The following is a 14568-nucleotide window of genomic DNA, read 5'->3' as shown; positions in this document are numbered from 1 at the left end:
GGGTTAAAAAAGAAAGACATTTTAGTTAGGAGGGTTAAAAAGCAGTAGATATGCGTAAGATTGATAATAAAATGTGCAAGTTTTCATGTAAGTGTTTTTATTTATCGTCTGTCAGTGCTTATATCATTGAACCTGTCATGAATTCAAGCAAGAGTGTACATTTATCAGATAGATACATGTGGAAATATACTCATTAAGCTTAATTTTTTCATAAGACTCAAAATAAAAATGGAAAAATACAGATAAAGTTAGCAACATTTAAATATGGCTAAATACAGACGGAAATGTCAAAAAAATAAAAAACCATAAAACCCGGAGCCCTAATTATAATTAAAATAGATCATGGACTGTGAGTTTAGGAAACAACTTCTACTAAATTTTGAAAAACATATATAACGAAATATTGTGGCCAAGAGAGGCAGTCTGTCCATTTGAATTTTATTTAATTCCGTGAATGTTTCAAACCTTCAAAGTGACGTTTTCTAATATAAGCAGGGGCGGCTGGTGACATTTGAAAGTGGTGAGCCGTAAAATGTGTGGTGGAGCACAAAATCCCCTACGTCTGAAACCCTCTAGTCCAGGTCAGCCGGTGTCCATCCAAAAACACCGTACTTTTTAATTTCAGCCATTCCGTGCCTCACCCCAGTCTCCAAATTCTTACTCTAATATGTGCCCCGCAGTTATTGCTTAGTATTTTCACCACACTGTTATTAACATGTTCTTCAGGTACATCTTGTAATCTACCGTGTGCCACAAAAGAATAGAAACATTAACTGACAAACAGCAAAAATATTAGTGTGATGTTTCATGCCTGGAACAACAGCACCACGCGCCTTTATGCAGATTATTAGAACCATAGTAGTACAACAGCTGTAACTATGCAAAGTGTAATAAAAGTTGCGTTAATTAGAACTGCTCTAATGACGTTCTTCACCGCACACTGAAATATTTTGCCGTGCTCTTAATACATTCCACATTCCAGTTGCAACACTGAACGTCATTTACAATGCACACCTTAAAAGCACATGCAGCATGTGAGGCGATTTTCACATGTATGGATGGATAGAAACTTGTAATTTGTAGAAAAATACTGGATGGCCATCACATTTCCATTAGTCAGCCATATTTATTTCAGCGTTAATAAACACACCAGAAAAATGTAATAAATATGAGTTACACAGCAATAAACAAACTATGATAGATTAAACAAACACTTTTTTCCTAAATGTAAGATTAGCGGGTTAGGAGATAATCAAGACGGCTCCGTGAAAGAAGCAACAGTAAAAAAAAAAAGATAATTTTTAGCTGCAGTAATGTTTGAAGCGTCCAGAAAACGGCGAATTAAACAATGCAGCCCTTTTGCTGTAGATTATACAAATGCCATGGGCATGCTGCAAGTGCACAGGCATTTGGACCCAGAACCCTGGGGGCCCATTATACCCTGCCAATTGCTGTATCATGCTACAACAGTAAAGTGGGCCACTTGACTTGCTTGCAGAACACACAAAGGGCATCCGTGAGCAGAATAGGAAGGGGCGGTCTGTGGGGGCGGAACCAGTTTTTGAACGATGCCTTTCTGGCCATGCAGCCCTTTAAAGATCGAGGTGGGGGTGGGGAGACACTTTTTGAAAGATGTCTAAGCGTTTCTGGGCAGCAGTCCTTAACATATTTTTGGCTAGGTGGGTGCGATAAAAGCATATTTTAATCAGCCTGCGCGAAAAGAAGCAAGTGCTGTGGAGCTGCAACACAGTATATCAAATGGGAAAACGACAAAAACTATACCAAGCTCTCGAAAAGGATCGGCTGTGCCCACTGTTAGTTTAAAACAAAATACAGCAAGTGTACGAGCACTAACCACCATTGCTTAGAGAAGCCCACAACCGTCTGCCTAAGAGCCTGCGAACGCACGGCACACCCAGCCTCGCGGAAGGGGCAGAGAGCACTTGCTGGGTGTTGCCTCAAGGAGGAAAAACAAGTAAGGGGGCAAGATGGCGTAAAGTTCAGACCACGAACCAGCCACGCATCCATAAGTGCTCAATGAAACCGTATTCCTTAACGTTGTAGGGGACTCACTAGGGTGGGGGACCTTTGGGTACAGACAGGCAACAAACACGATGTGTAGGTGAATGGCGAGACCTGCAGCCTATATAGTGCCTCATGCCGCACTTAATTCAGGCACCGACAGCAGGTTAACACTGCACCGGTACCCTAATGGCCAGCAATAAACTGCGATCAATTTTCTCAAAATGTATCTGACTAGTAGATCAGGGTCCCCGAAGGTACCGTAACTCTTATCTGTAGCACTACAGAACTGCGCTATCTTCAGAAAGAAACACACCCGAACATAAAATACTAAGCCTACATGTAGTGATTGAACACACGGACTTACGCACGTCTAATAATATCGATCCCGGCTACCCTCCAGTCGCGGCTCGCAGGGGGGGGGGAAGTCGCGCGGGGGGTGTTAAAATAAAAAATTTTAAAATCCTACCTGAGGTCCTCAGCACGTCCGCGCCGCCTCGGGTCCGTCCGTTGGCGCCTACAGCCCACCTTACCTGACCGCCTCTGCCCTCTTCAAACTGGAGCTGACGTCGTCACGTCAGCGCTGCAGTGGCAACCCCTCAGCCTGTCAGCCAATCCTGGCGCTGCTGCAGCGCCAGGATTGGCTGAGGGCACAGCCTACTCCTCGCCCGCCGCCTGCCCATTAGGAGACCGAGGGGCTCCTAATGGGCATGCGCAAATCTGTGAAAACACAAGTGCGCATGACTGGGCACGGGCTAAAAACTAGCTCACCATGCCCACTCATGCGCACTTGTGCTGTGCTGCCGCAATGCATGTCAGTCAACATGACGCCGGACCGCCCACGGTCCGACGTCATGATGACTCACTGACATGCATTGTCAGTTGAGTTCTCCGTCCCCACCCTCGGCATCTCTGAAAGTAAACTAAGCGCGGGTGGGTGCGTGGGCGGGGGGGCTACGCCCCCACGCCCCAATGGACGCACCGCGCCTGAATATAAGGGCCCACCGGCCCGGTCTTAACATGAGTGTAGCACTGGTGTAGCAGGCACAGCGGTTCCAGGTGGTAGGGTCCCTAGGGGCTCCCTAAACCCAATCATGTAAATGTATTTGTACTTATATAGCGCACTTCTACCCAGGGGTCTCGTAGCGCTGTATTCATACCGCTGTGGAACCCTTCCTGGTTTTCCTGTGAGATGTCCACTCCTGGGCACCCCCCAAGGTGAAGCCAGGCATCCTAGCGCTGTGGGGGCCGTTGTGGAGATTAAGCAAGCTATTGCCCAGAGTTGCACAGTGGGACCCATGATTAGAATAGGCACTGAGGCGAGAATTATCAGGTCCAGGTAAATTGAATCCAAGAGCTGCCGAGGCGGGAATTGAACCCTGGTCCTGGGCCAGACCTCTGCATCAGGGTCTGCCGCTCTAACTATTGAGCCACACTTCTCCACAATCATAACTGTATGTTACTACCCATCCAGTAGCCGGGGGGGGCGGGTGCGTTTACCTTGCTTGCACCAGGGCTGATGACGACCTTGTTAGGCCACTGGTACCCGCATTGTGTTATAACAGCAGCACTGCGTCGTCCTGGTGTAGACTGTGCGACTGAAGCGGTTCTACCTCCTCTTGGTGCTCAGAGGTTGTGTAAGAGAAGCAGTAAACCGCTGACATACAAGGGTTGTGTGGAAGCAGCAGCAATGTGGCACAGCCGGCAGCAGCCCAGGCCCCACAAAGATGGCGGTTGTATCTAAAGTGAAGACGTGATCCTGTTACACCTACATCTTCCGCTTTCGGTCTGAGCTTTTCCTTACTAATATTTGTGTAGTGCCAGGACGTCTTCTGAGCGCTTCACACACCTGTGACTTTCAAAACAAGAGCGGGTGAGTAGGAAAGGAAGGAGCCAGAGAACAAGGGTTCAGAGACATTTGGACTCTAGCTGATGAGATTAAGGGCGTCTTGGGCAGCGGGGAAGCCATTGGATATCCAGAGACCAGCGGCGAAGCCATTGGTTATCCAGAGACCAACCAACAGTGGGGATGAGATGACGCACAAAACACGCAGTTTTTGGAGAGTTTCTGGAAGGCGCGTGGAAGAGGCCACTTTGTTAACGGGAGCAGGGGTCCAAATCCGAGACCTGAGGCAGGATGCTACTAGGTTGTGGAATTAAAGTATTATTAATTGGGAAATTCCAAGTGGGGCATAGGCTTGTTTCCAGACGTTTAGAGTGAGCTGCTGCATATTTTTTGGGGGGGGCGGAGGAGGCCTGTTGACTTGAGTTTTAATGTTAATGTTAAAAAGATTTATAAGAGCGCACATATACCCGGAGGTGTCTAGGCGCTAGAAAATACCAGCCGCAAACTCACCCCTAATACTGAAAGAGCCAGGTTTTTAGTTGCTTTCTAAAAACCGTCAAGGAGCTAGCATTCCTTAGTTGAAAGGGAAGAGAGTTCCACAATTTCGATGCACCATAATAGAAACTGCGGCCTCCCCAGTGTGCCGTATGAATTCTTAGCACCAACAGCAGTCGTGCCCCTAAAGACCGAAGATGTCTAGTTGGTTGGTACCACGTGAAAAGATCCTGCAGAAAAGATGGACCTAGGTGATGCAGAGCTTTAAATACGATACATACAGTCTTAAATTCAATACGCCGAGATACGGGAAGCCAATGAAGATTACGAATTTCGTTGGAGACTGAGCAGTGTCTGGGGATGTCAGATAAAAGGCGAGCTGCCGAGTTCTGGATCATCTGAAGTTTTCTCAGACACTGCTTCTGGGCGTTGAGGTATAAGCCGTTACGGTAGTCAAGCTTAGATTGAATAAGGGACGAAACTGCTGTTTTCCTGCTGTTGTCAGGAATGTAAGGGAAAATTTTCCTTATTTTCTTCAGCTGCGGTCGGTAGTAGGAATAACTGCAGGGCGGTGATGTGGGGAGGGGGAGGGGCAGGGTGGGGGGTAGTAAACTATGGATTACGGAAATTCGTTTTATTAATTTATTTGTTAACTTACCTGTAAACCTCCATAATCCATAGTTTACTACCCCCCACCCTGCCCCTCCCCACGTCACCGCCCTGCAGTTATTCCTACTACCGACCGCGGCTGATTTTCTTTATAAGGAAATAAGAGGCAGACACCACGGCATTCGTGTGATGGCAGAGCGTCAGTCTGTTATCCATTAACACACCCAGGTTCTTTGCTTTAACCACTGGCTTTGGTGGAGGGCCCAACTCTGCTGGCCACCACAGATCGTTCCAGGGAGGCTGTATACTGCCAAAAATCAAGACTTCCGTTTTACTGGAATTAAGTTTTAGGCAGTGTGCCGTCATCCATGTATTAAAGGAAAGCCCATGGAGAAGAACAAGATGGAGGAGTGCTTTTCTTTCCTTTTTTGACGGTACTAGGATGAGATGGTTGCCTGAGTGAGTAATGCTTTTGGGGGAGGGGCAGTAACGTGAGGAAATTACTTAAGAAGAGAATTTCCGTTCTCATTATGAAGATTGGAGGCATTGAACTGCCCTTCAAAGGTATTTCGTGAGCGAAATGGTAATAACTGTTTTCAGAGACGGTGAGGATCCAAGTGACCGATTTCATCAGTTCGGAAACGCCTTTGGAGAGGGAGGGGACTATATTGTTGTTATATTGTCGAAGTTCCTAGAAATGTGGAACATGTGAGAGGAGGGGGGGGAGGCGTTGCAGGCCTCAGCTGTATGTGCACCAGCGTTAAACGTCAATTGGAGGCCTGCTGGTAAGAAAAAGCAATTAAGTATTTGTGGGGTTAAACTTTATGAAAGGCGGTGACAGTAAAAATAAATGTGGCCTAGTGAACCATGTTATTTGAATCCAGCTTGCTAATAAACCTTCATTCCTTATTCATTGCTACAGTACCAAGGTCAAATGCCATATTATTACCTTAGTACAGCCCAACTAACTGGCTAAATCCTTTCATCTACTTCCCTTATTCTGTGCTACGGTCACTTTACTAGGAAAAGAAGTTGATAGATTCTCATGAGGCCTTCTTAATGAGATGTGGTTCTGGTTAAATCCCTTTGCTTGTAAAATTCTGCACATTAAAGGCGCATGGCGTCACCCACATCTGCAGATCTGCTACGAATGCTATGCTAGATATCACCATTATAAAGGGAGGGGAGGAACATCAGGGTCCACCATGGATACAGCATCGGGCTGAAGCGTCTTTTTTGGGGTGTTCAGTACTCCCATACATTTGCCGGAACCCATGAGACTTCTGAAGTCCCTTCCCTGGGCCCTGAAGTCCTGGTTTATTGAAATCAGGTGGGTGGTTCCTTTCGTGGCTCTGGGCTACAGCCGCAAATTTTCCTCCGAGGCGCTGGGATGTTATTTTTCCTTTAAAAAAAAAAAGCTTAATTTCATTGAATTCTGATAACATTGTTTGTGAAACTCCATGAAGGGGCGAGCCTTTGGGCGTTGCCCCTTCGCACGACCTTAACCTGTATATATAGTATGTATAGGCATTGTTAAGCCTCGTTAGGGATACTAAATTTCGTCACCAAACAAATACCACCCTGCTGACCAAGACCACCACCCTTCCATACCAAAAAAAGTTCACACTCCCCGTATCACCTAATGCCAAAAGTTAGGAAGGAATCTCAAAATACATGTATTTTCCACACTCCTAGTAAGTGTCCTGCTTCTGTCCCACAAGTAATAAACAACTGCCTACACTAAACAAAATCCTTTCATTCTTGGGTTCACCAGTGCTTAGCTTCACTGTTGCGACGGGTCTTACAAAGGACAAACACCATCTTCTCAACCAGGCTTTCCAAGGGCGACCGATGCACATTGGAGCGCTTCACAGGTAGCCAGATATAAGAAGCGCTATATATGTAATGCAACCAACATCCCAGAAGTGAGCTTTAGGCCTCGCAGTGGGCATTGAAAACGCCATATAAATGATATCATACTCCTCTCTCTGCTTTTGTTCCCTTGCTCAGGCTGATTGATGTGGCACGGAAGCTGGACAAGGCCGAGCGCGAGCCGCTGTCCAAGTGCGCCCATTACTTTAAGAAGCTGGGGCACCATGGGTACGCGGCCGAGACGTACATGAAGATCGGGGACATGAAAGCACTGGTGCAGTTGCACGTGGAAACACAGCACTGGGACGAGGTGAGTGCCGTCTTCATACACTCCAAGGCAGTCAGGAGCAGGTGCATTCAATGCGCCTGCGCAAGGCCGCCAGGACCATGTGTACTCAGTTGCGCATGCGCAAGATCCTCAAAGTATGTGCATTCAGTGTGCCCCCGATCGGAAAAAAGTTAACAAAATACTTCTGTGTATTTAAAACCATAATGTCAGGGTAAAGTAAACCTATCTATAGCGGTTGTAACTGTATACTGCTAGTGAATTTGCAGGGACTATTCTAGATCTAGCCACAAGGTGGCGGGACAAGGCAACGCATTTTAACATGTGAGCTAGAATGCCCAAACCAATGTTTATTGAGTTTTTTTTATTGTAACAAGCTTCAGGCGCATCACAATAGTAAGCATGACTCTAAACCCAGCCACACCTAGCAATCAATCCCCTCTGCAGCACCAGACCAGATAAGAACATTTACTGCCCAGACCCATGATACGATGAATATTAACAGAACATACTGAGCCTTCATCCTCTCAGGGTGGTCGGTTATTGGGAGGGTCTGCCAGTTTTACCCGCATTGACGACCATTCTGCTAGGCACTCTGTCGGCTTTTTATCTTCTCTTGTGGCCCATCTGCTAATGCTCGTTTGACTAAGTCATTCCTCCAAGGTTCAATCTGGGGTCCTTGAGGTTCGCCCAGTGGATGGATGTGCGTTGTTTGTCGAGGACAGTACCCCGCAGTGCCAGTCTCTTTTTCAATGTTTTTATTATTTTTCACGAGGAATATACCCAGCATGCATTGCTTGACACATTTAGGAGGGGTCAAGCTCATAACGGAGTACATGCCCTTTACTATTTATCCCAGAAATCTACAATTGTGTGACATATCACACCATATGTTGGAAAACTGCTCTCTCTGTGACACATCTGCTGCATGCAAATGTTCTGTCCGGGTTGGCCATTGCTTCCTTCTTAGGAGTGCTTTATGCCGTGAAAGAAATAATGTAGTTGGACTAGCTTGAAGCATGCATGAGGGGAAACTCTTATGCCCTGTTGCATTGTCTGTTTGGGGCTCAGGGCCACGCCCACCTCTCTCTAATTAAGTGTTCCTCCTCCCCTGTCTTGGGTTATTAATGCTGAATAAAGATGAGTGATTAGCCGCCTGCTAAGACCGGGATATCTGTCATCACTTCTGTTTTTTTGGGGGCCTTGGGGAAGGCAGTCCATAGCTCTCTGGAGTATATATCAGGCGTGCATGGTGTGAGAACTGCCTGGACCAACACCGTACATTTTCTTAGCTTCTTCAAGTGTTAAAAAATTGCCATTGAGATATAAACCCCATACTGTCTGCCAACCGTTTTCTCTCCATTTAACCGTACACCTATCTTTATTAATATCGCAGACTGGTTTAAGGGTCAGGCAGTAGCTCCGCCGAAACTAGTCCCGCCTAGGTGTTATTGATCTCCTAATTGTCACCCTGGGTGAACCAGAACATCACATGTTCTGGCTGGGATGCTGCATCATAAAGAAAAAGGTTGGGTGGGCCCTAGTCACCCTACAACCAAGGGAGCTTCAGTGTTTCCGGCTTAACTCTGCGACCTTTTCACACCCAAACCGATGTACACATGAATCTGTTTCACTTTTTAAAATACCAGATTGTATAGGGCACACAGAGCTTTGTGGACGTAGAGGCATCTTATGGAGGCTTGAGAACAATTTTGTATGGGATATTCTCCCTTTGATCAACAAAGATGACGACTTCCGAAAACCCACAGGGAATCTAGGCCACTTCGCCACCCTCGCCATGTCGGGTCTATATTGGGTCGTCCTCTAAAGTGGTGGCCTGCATCCGCGGATATCTACAGCTCGCAGTTGCCCACGCCAACCCCAGATCAGCTCTGAGGGAGAGCCAGGTTCCGCTCCTCAGGGCTCCTACACGGGAAAAGTTTTTAGAGATCCCTCTTTTCCATTGGAATGTTTTCCTTTGCTCACCAGTTACACCACTGCAAAGCCAAAAATAGATTATGATTATTTTCTTGTATGAAAAAAACTCTAAACCCGTGTAAATGCGTTTTGTTAAAGTTTATCATAGTAACTCGCATAGTTTATATGGTACACATGCAAGATTTCAATTTGTGCATAGAGGGGGCACATTTGGCGAGATCACCAGTGTGTTTTTTTATACTGCACATAAGCGCATGGCTTGTGTCCATCCTAAAGTTTTTTTCTCGCCTTTGGGTAGAATGAAGCAACCTGAGCTGCCATGTATGTTTGTTTTCTGTGTTTTGGAATGGCAAAGCGACGTCTCTTTAAACCCTTCAGGGCATCATCACAGTTTGACAGTCCAGATAGTGTCAGGAATAAGCATCGTGCTGAATACCCGTGGCTGGCCTCTCTACCTACCCTGCCCCGCGGACAGACCTACTCACCGTGCCTGAATGTGCATAGCTGAGGTGTTAACTGTGCCCACGAGTGGGCATACCTCATTCAACCCTCACGCCTCCGTACCCTGTTCTTGACTAAATGGAGTGGTTTGCCCGGCTGTCCTAAGGACGTTGGCATAGTGAACCCGCTAACAGAAGGGCTTGGGGGATCCTGGAACTACTGATCGGAGAGGCCTGCATCCATGTGGGAGATCCACCCGGATCTGGCAGCTGCTGTTGAGCCGGATAGGAGATCCGGGCCGTCCTCGGCGGACTCTGCTGACATTGTCCCCGTGCAATATACCAGTCCCTCGTGAGCTGTACGGCAAGAATTGCACCGTGATCAATCAGCACGTACCACAAGGTTCACTGCAGCAAAAGCAGTAACCCACAGGGCTGTCTATAGAAATGACAAATCTGTGACTTGCGCGTTAGACACCGTGCTTTGCAGCAGACACTTTAACCCTCTGTGCTAGTTTATGGTGTGTCCTACCCAGAGGCGCAACTAGAGCCAAATTTCGGGGGGGGGGGGGGTGGGGGGGCTAAGAAAAATTTCGGGGGGGGCTGAATCTTTTAAGCCATAGGCAGAGTGGAGCTGCAGGGGCTCTTAGAAGGGGTGAAGGCCTCATTAACATGCAAATGGTCTTTTAAAGACCTGTGAAGTGCTCGGGTGGGGCTGTGTGCGCGCCGGGAAGCTCTCCGGGAAGCTCTCTCATCCCGGGCTGCCACACACGACGCGGGGGGGGGGGGGGCTGAAGCCCTGTGAGTCCAATGGGTGTTGCACGCCTGGTCCTACCTGTAATTAGACTGGAGACGGATTTTTCCAGAAAGTGCATTAACCACCAGCTATCCTAATCAATCAATCAATCACGAAATTTGTATAGCGCGCTACTCACCCGAGGGTCTCAAGGCGCTTGGGGGATGGGGGTCCGCTACTGCTCGAACAGCCAGGTCTTGAGTTGCTTCCTGAAGGAGAGGTGGTCCTGGGTCAGGCGGAGGTGGATGGGGAGGGAGTTCCAAGTCTTGGCCGCCAGGTAGGAGAACTATCTTCCTCCCATGGTGGCTCTTCGGATGCGTGGAACGGCGGCGAGGGCGTGGCTGGTCGATCGTAGCTGGCGGGTGGGACTGTAGAAGGTCAGGCGGTTGTTGAGGTACCTGGGGCCCAGGTCGTGGAGGGCCTTGTGTGCGTGGGTGAGGAGTCGGAACGTGATTCTCTTGCTGACGGGGAGCCAGTGCAGGTCTCTCAGGTGTCCGGAGATGTGGCTGTGTCACGGGATGTCCAGGATGAGTTGTGCGGAGGCGTTCTGGATTCGTTGGAGTCTTTTCTGAAGTTTGGCTGTGGTTCCGGTGTAGAGGGTGTTCCCATAGTCCAGTCGGCTGGTGACGAGTGCCTGGGTGACCGTCTTTCTGGTTTCGGTGGGGATCCATCGGAAGATCTTTCGGAGCATGCGTAGGATGTTAAAGCATGATGATGAGACGGTGTTGACTTGTCTGGTCATCGAGAGGGAGGAGTCCAGGATGAAGCCCAAGTTGCGTGCGTGGTCCGTTGGTTTGGGTGCGCTGCCCAGGGCGGGGGGCCACCAGGAGTCGTCCCAGGCAGAGGGTGAAGATCCCAGGATGAGGACTTCCGTCTTGTCTGAGTTGAGTTTCAGGCGGCTGTTCATCATCCACTCGGCTACGTCTTTCATCCCTTCGTGAAGGTTGGTTCTGGCGGTGGTTGGGTCGTTGGTGAGGGAGAGGATCAGCTGGGTGTCGTCGGCGTAGGAGATGATGTTGAGGTTGTGTTGGCGTGCGATGGCTGCGAGGGGGCTCATGTAGACGTTGAAGAGGGTGGGGCTGAGTGATGATCCTTGTGGTACGCCACAGATGACTTCGGTGGCCTTGGATCGGAACGGGGGGAGGCGGACTCTCTGGGTTCTTCCGGCGAGGAACGAGATGATCCACTCTAGAGCCTTCTCTTGGATTCCGATGTTCCTTAGACGCTGTGCTAGGGTGCGGTGGCAGACAGTGTCGAACGCTGCTGAGAGGTCCAGGAGGATGAGGGCCGCTGTTTCCCCGTTGTCGAGCAGGGCACGGATGTCGTCAGTGGCTGCGATGAGGGCGGTCTCGGTGCTGTGGTTGGCCCGGAAGCCGGACTGCGAGTGGTCGAGGGATCCGTTTGTCTCGAGGAAGGCGGCAAGCTGTCTGTTGACGGTCTTCTCGATGACTTTGGCAGGAAAAGGGAGGAGCGAGATGGGGCAGTAGTTTTTGAGGTCGGTGGGGTCTGCTGATGGTTTCTTCAGGAGGGCGCTGAGTTCAGTATGCTTCCAGCTCTCCGGGAAGGTGGCGGTGTCAAAGGAGCAGTTGATGATGTCCCGGAGTTGGGGTGCGATGACTGAGTCGGCCTTGTTGAAGACGTGGTGGGGGCATGGGTCGGTTGGGGATCCGGAGTGGATGGTGTTCATCGTGTGGATGGTGTCTTCGGTGCTGATCGGGGTCCAGGCGCGGAGGGTGGTGGTGGGGGGCGTCGGTTCGGTGGTTGGGTGCGTGGTCTGTGGTCGCGTCCTACCGTTATTATACCTTGAAACTTGCTGGGTGTACAACGATCTGGGCATCAGGTGCCTTAACTTGTAAGAACAATAAGTAAGATTACCTACAGCAAGCCTAGATTATTGGCTTTGCCAATGGCTGTTAGTTGCATAAGATACAAAAACAACTATGGCTTTGTTGCATGTAACATTGACAAGATTTCCGCTCTGAAATGATGAGACTGCAAGAACTATGACGAGTCTTTAAAGTTACCTCAAAGACAGTGAAGGGTGGCACGGCTGCAGAGTTAAGTTTTTTTTCACCCCGAGGGTGAGGGTAAAAATGGAGAGCCCGTAGAGACCCGTTTCGGCACCTGCTTTTAAGAACTGCCGGTGCTGAGCACTGGCAAGACCCGGCCCACTTAAAGCCCTGCCTGTACTTCTATTCGTTTGTCTGAGCTCAGCCTCAGACTTCCATTCCTACTTCCCATCTCGCAGATTGCTCCAGACACCATCAGTCACACTCCCACAGATGCACACTTGAGCCATTCTGTACCCAACTGTCAGTCAGTGCCATATTCTGACTGGCCACTGGGTGCCAGTGTTTTGCCAGTCTGTGTTTATTATATGTTTCTTAGTGCGCAACACCACGGCGTAAACTGCTTCTAGCGCGGGAACCCAAACTCGCAGAGCTGAATGGAGTGACATAATATTGTTTTTTGACCCTTTAGAAAGGAGTCCAGTGACGCGGCGTAGGTTGAGTGGAAGTTTGCACCACGGGTGCGGCGTAAGCTTGCAAATCGACCAGCCTGTCCGGGATAGCCTCCATCCAAAAAAGGGGATGATCAGCTGCGACTGGTCAGCGGAGCCACGGAATTTATAGTTAATAAAAAAATCACTTGATCTCCCCGTGCCTAACACAAATGAATGTGTCCGTCTGTAACGCCAATGGTGCTCATGCGAAGCGCGCTGATAGCTTCGGGTCGAGTTCGCGTTATATAAAATTACAAAAAAGATTCATCGTCCAGCCAGGCACGGGGGTAGGGGGCGCAGGGGGTGGTAGGTTGAGCGGGCGAACAGCTCCTTGTCAGACGCAGAACTCTAAAGTGGACGTTGGCCTCTACAGGCCACCAGTAGGGGGCAGCTTCGGCCGCCGCGCTGTGCGCCACCCTCCGCAGCCGGAGCTCGTAGCCTGGGAGGTTCGGGACGGGAGGTGCCCTCTGCCAGGCTAATATTACCCACGCTCCACCCTCCGCATGACGCACATGCAATGTTGTGAACATAAGCACCGCTGATCGTATTTGGGAATTAAGGCCGAGCTCTGAATCTGTGTGTGCTGGTTTGTGTGCTGGGTAAAGCAAACCTAGGAGGTTTTGGGGAGAGAGGGGACTGGGAGGTAAAGATGGCGTGGACAAAGGAGGCACCCTTGTCCGTTATCCAGCGGCAGGGCCGAGCAGCGGCCCGGGGAGTCTCTCTGTACCATTAGGCATCGGGCCTCTTTCTTGTGACTGCCCTTCCTGAATGTCGCCGACATACAGCTAAACCGAGCCTGTCTGCGTGAGAGTAGAACCTGTCTAAATAAAATCAATCAATAATGGCTGTTTCCTTAATTCCTCCACAGGCCGAAGGGAGTGTTCAGGCCGAGGGGATAAACTGGGGCACCACACGGGGACAGAGTAGAAGCCCAGTCTCTCCTTCTGCAACCTCACCTCCAGAACCCAGGGCCCTGCACGGCCGTCCTGGAGAGCTGGGCCCCGGGTTCCCTTGTGGCCGTCTGTGCCTCAGACCCGCTCACAGCGTGCACCAGGGTATTTGTCTCACTGTGTAGATAGTTGGACCCAGGGCCGATTCTAGTGTTTGTGGGGCCCTGTGCAAAAGGGAATGTGCGAGGCCCCTCTAATTTACATAAGTGACCCTTGCAAGGAGTCCATTCAAATACACTACAGGACGCCCATTGTCCAGCATTTTAGCCCCCCCACAGTTTTAACTTCCAGCCCACACACAATTCTCACACCTTCAGCCCAATAGGTGTGAGAATTGCTTGTGGGCTAAAAGTTGAGAATGGGGGCGCTAAAATGCTGGACAATGGGTGTCCCCCAGTGTCTCTGAATTGTCTCTTTGCACTTGGGACAAGAGGAAGCATCTCCCTCCCTTAGGCCTCCAGACACCATCCCTGAGGGGCCCGGGGAGGGGGCCCCCTCCCATGGACCCTAATTGCAAGGAGACACCTTTCTTTTAGCCGGATCAGCAATGAAACAACAGGACACATGATCGGCTCGGGGCCCCATGCTGGTGGGCTGAGTGCGGGGCCCTGGGCAGCTGCCCACACTGCCCATGCCTAGCGCCAGCCCTGGTTGAACCACCCTGCCCTTGCTTTCAAACCTCGTCTGATCCTTTCCTTCAGTGGGGTGGCATCAGTGGCACACAGGAGCGGATTGGGACAGAAAAAGGCCAGGGCACCGGATCTAAAGTGGCCTCATTAGTGCTTGGCTTGGGCGGAGTTCACGACTCTGC

General features: G+C 49.7%; 1 protein-coding gene across 1 annotated transcript in view; it reads left to right on the top strand.

The window, feature by feature from the left end:
- Window positions 1-14568, top strand: part of IFT122 (intraflagellar transport 122) — a 453095-nt gene that overhangs the window by 268110 nt on the left and 170417 nt on the right. The window contains exon 19 of the mRNA XM_085624471.1: window positions 6983-7154. Coding sequence (XP_085480597.1) covers window positions 6983-7154 — 172 coding nt within the window. The remainder of the gene's footprint in view (window positions 1-6982; window positions 7155-14568) is intronic.

This window comes from Triturus cristatus, chromosome 9 (genome assembly GCF_964204655.1).
Source record: "Triturus cristatus chromosome 9, aTriCri1.1, whole genome shotgun sequence".
Lineage (NCBI taxonomy): Eukaryota > Metazoa > Chordata > Amphibia > Caudata > Salamandridae > Triturus > Triturus cristatus.
The sequence above is the reverse complement of the archived record's forward strand: the minus strand, read 5'-3'. Positions and strand labels throughout refer to the sequence as shown.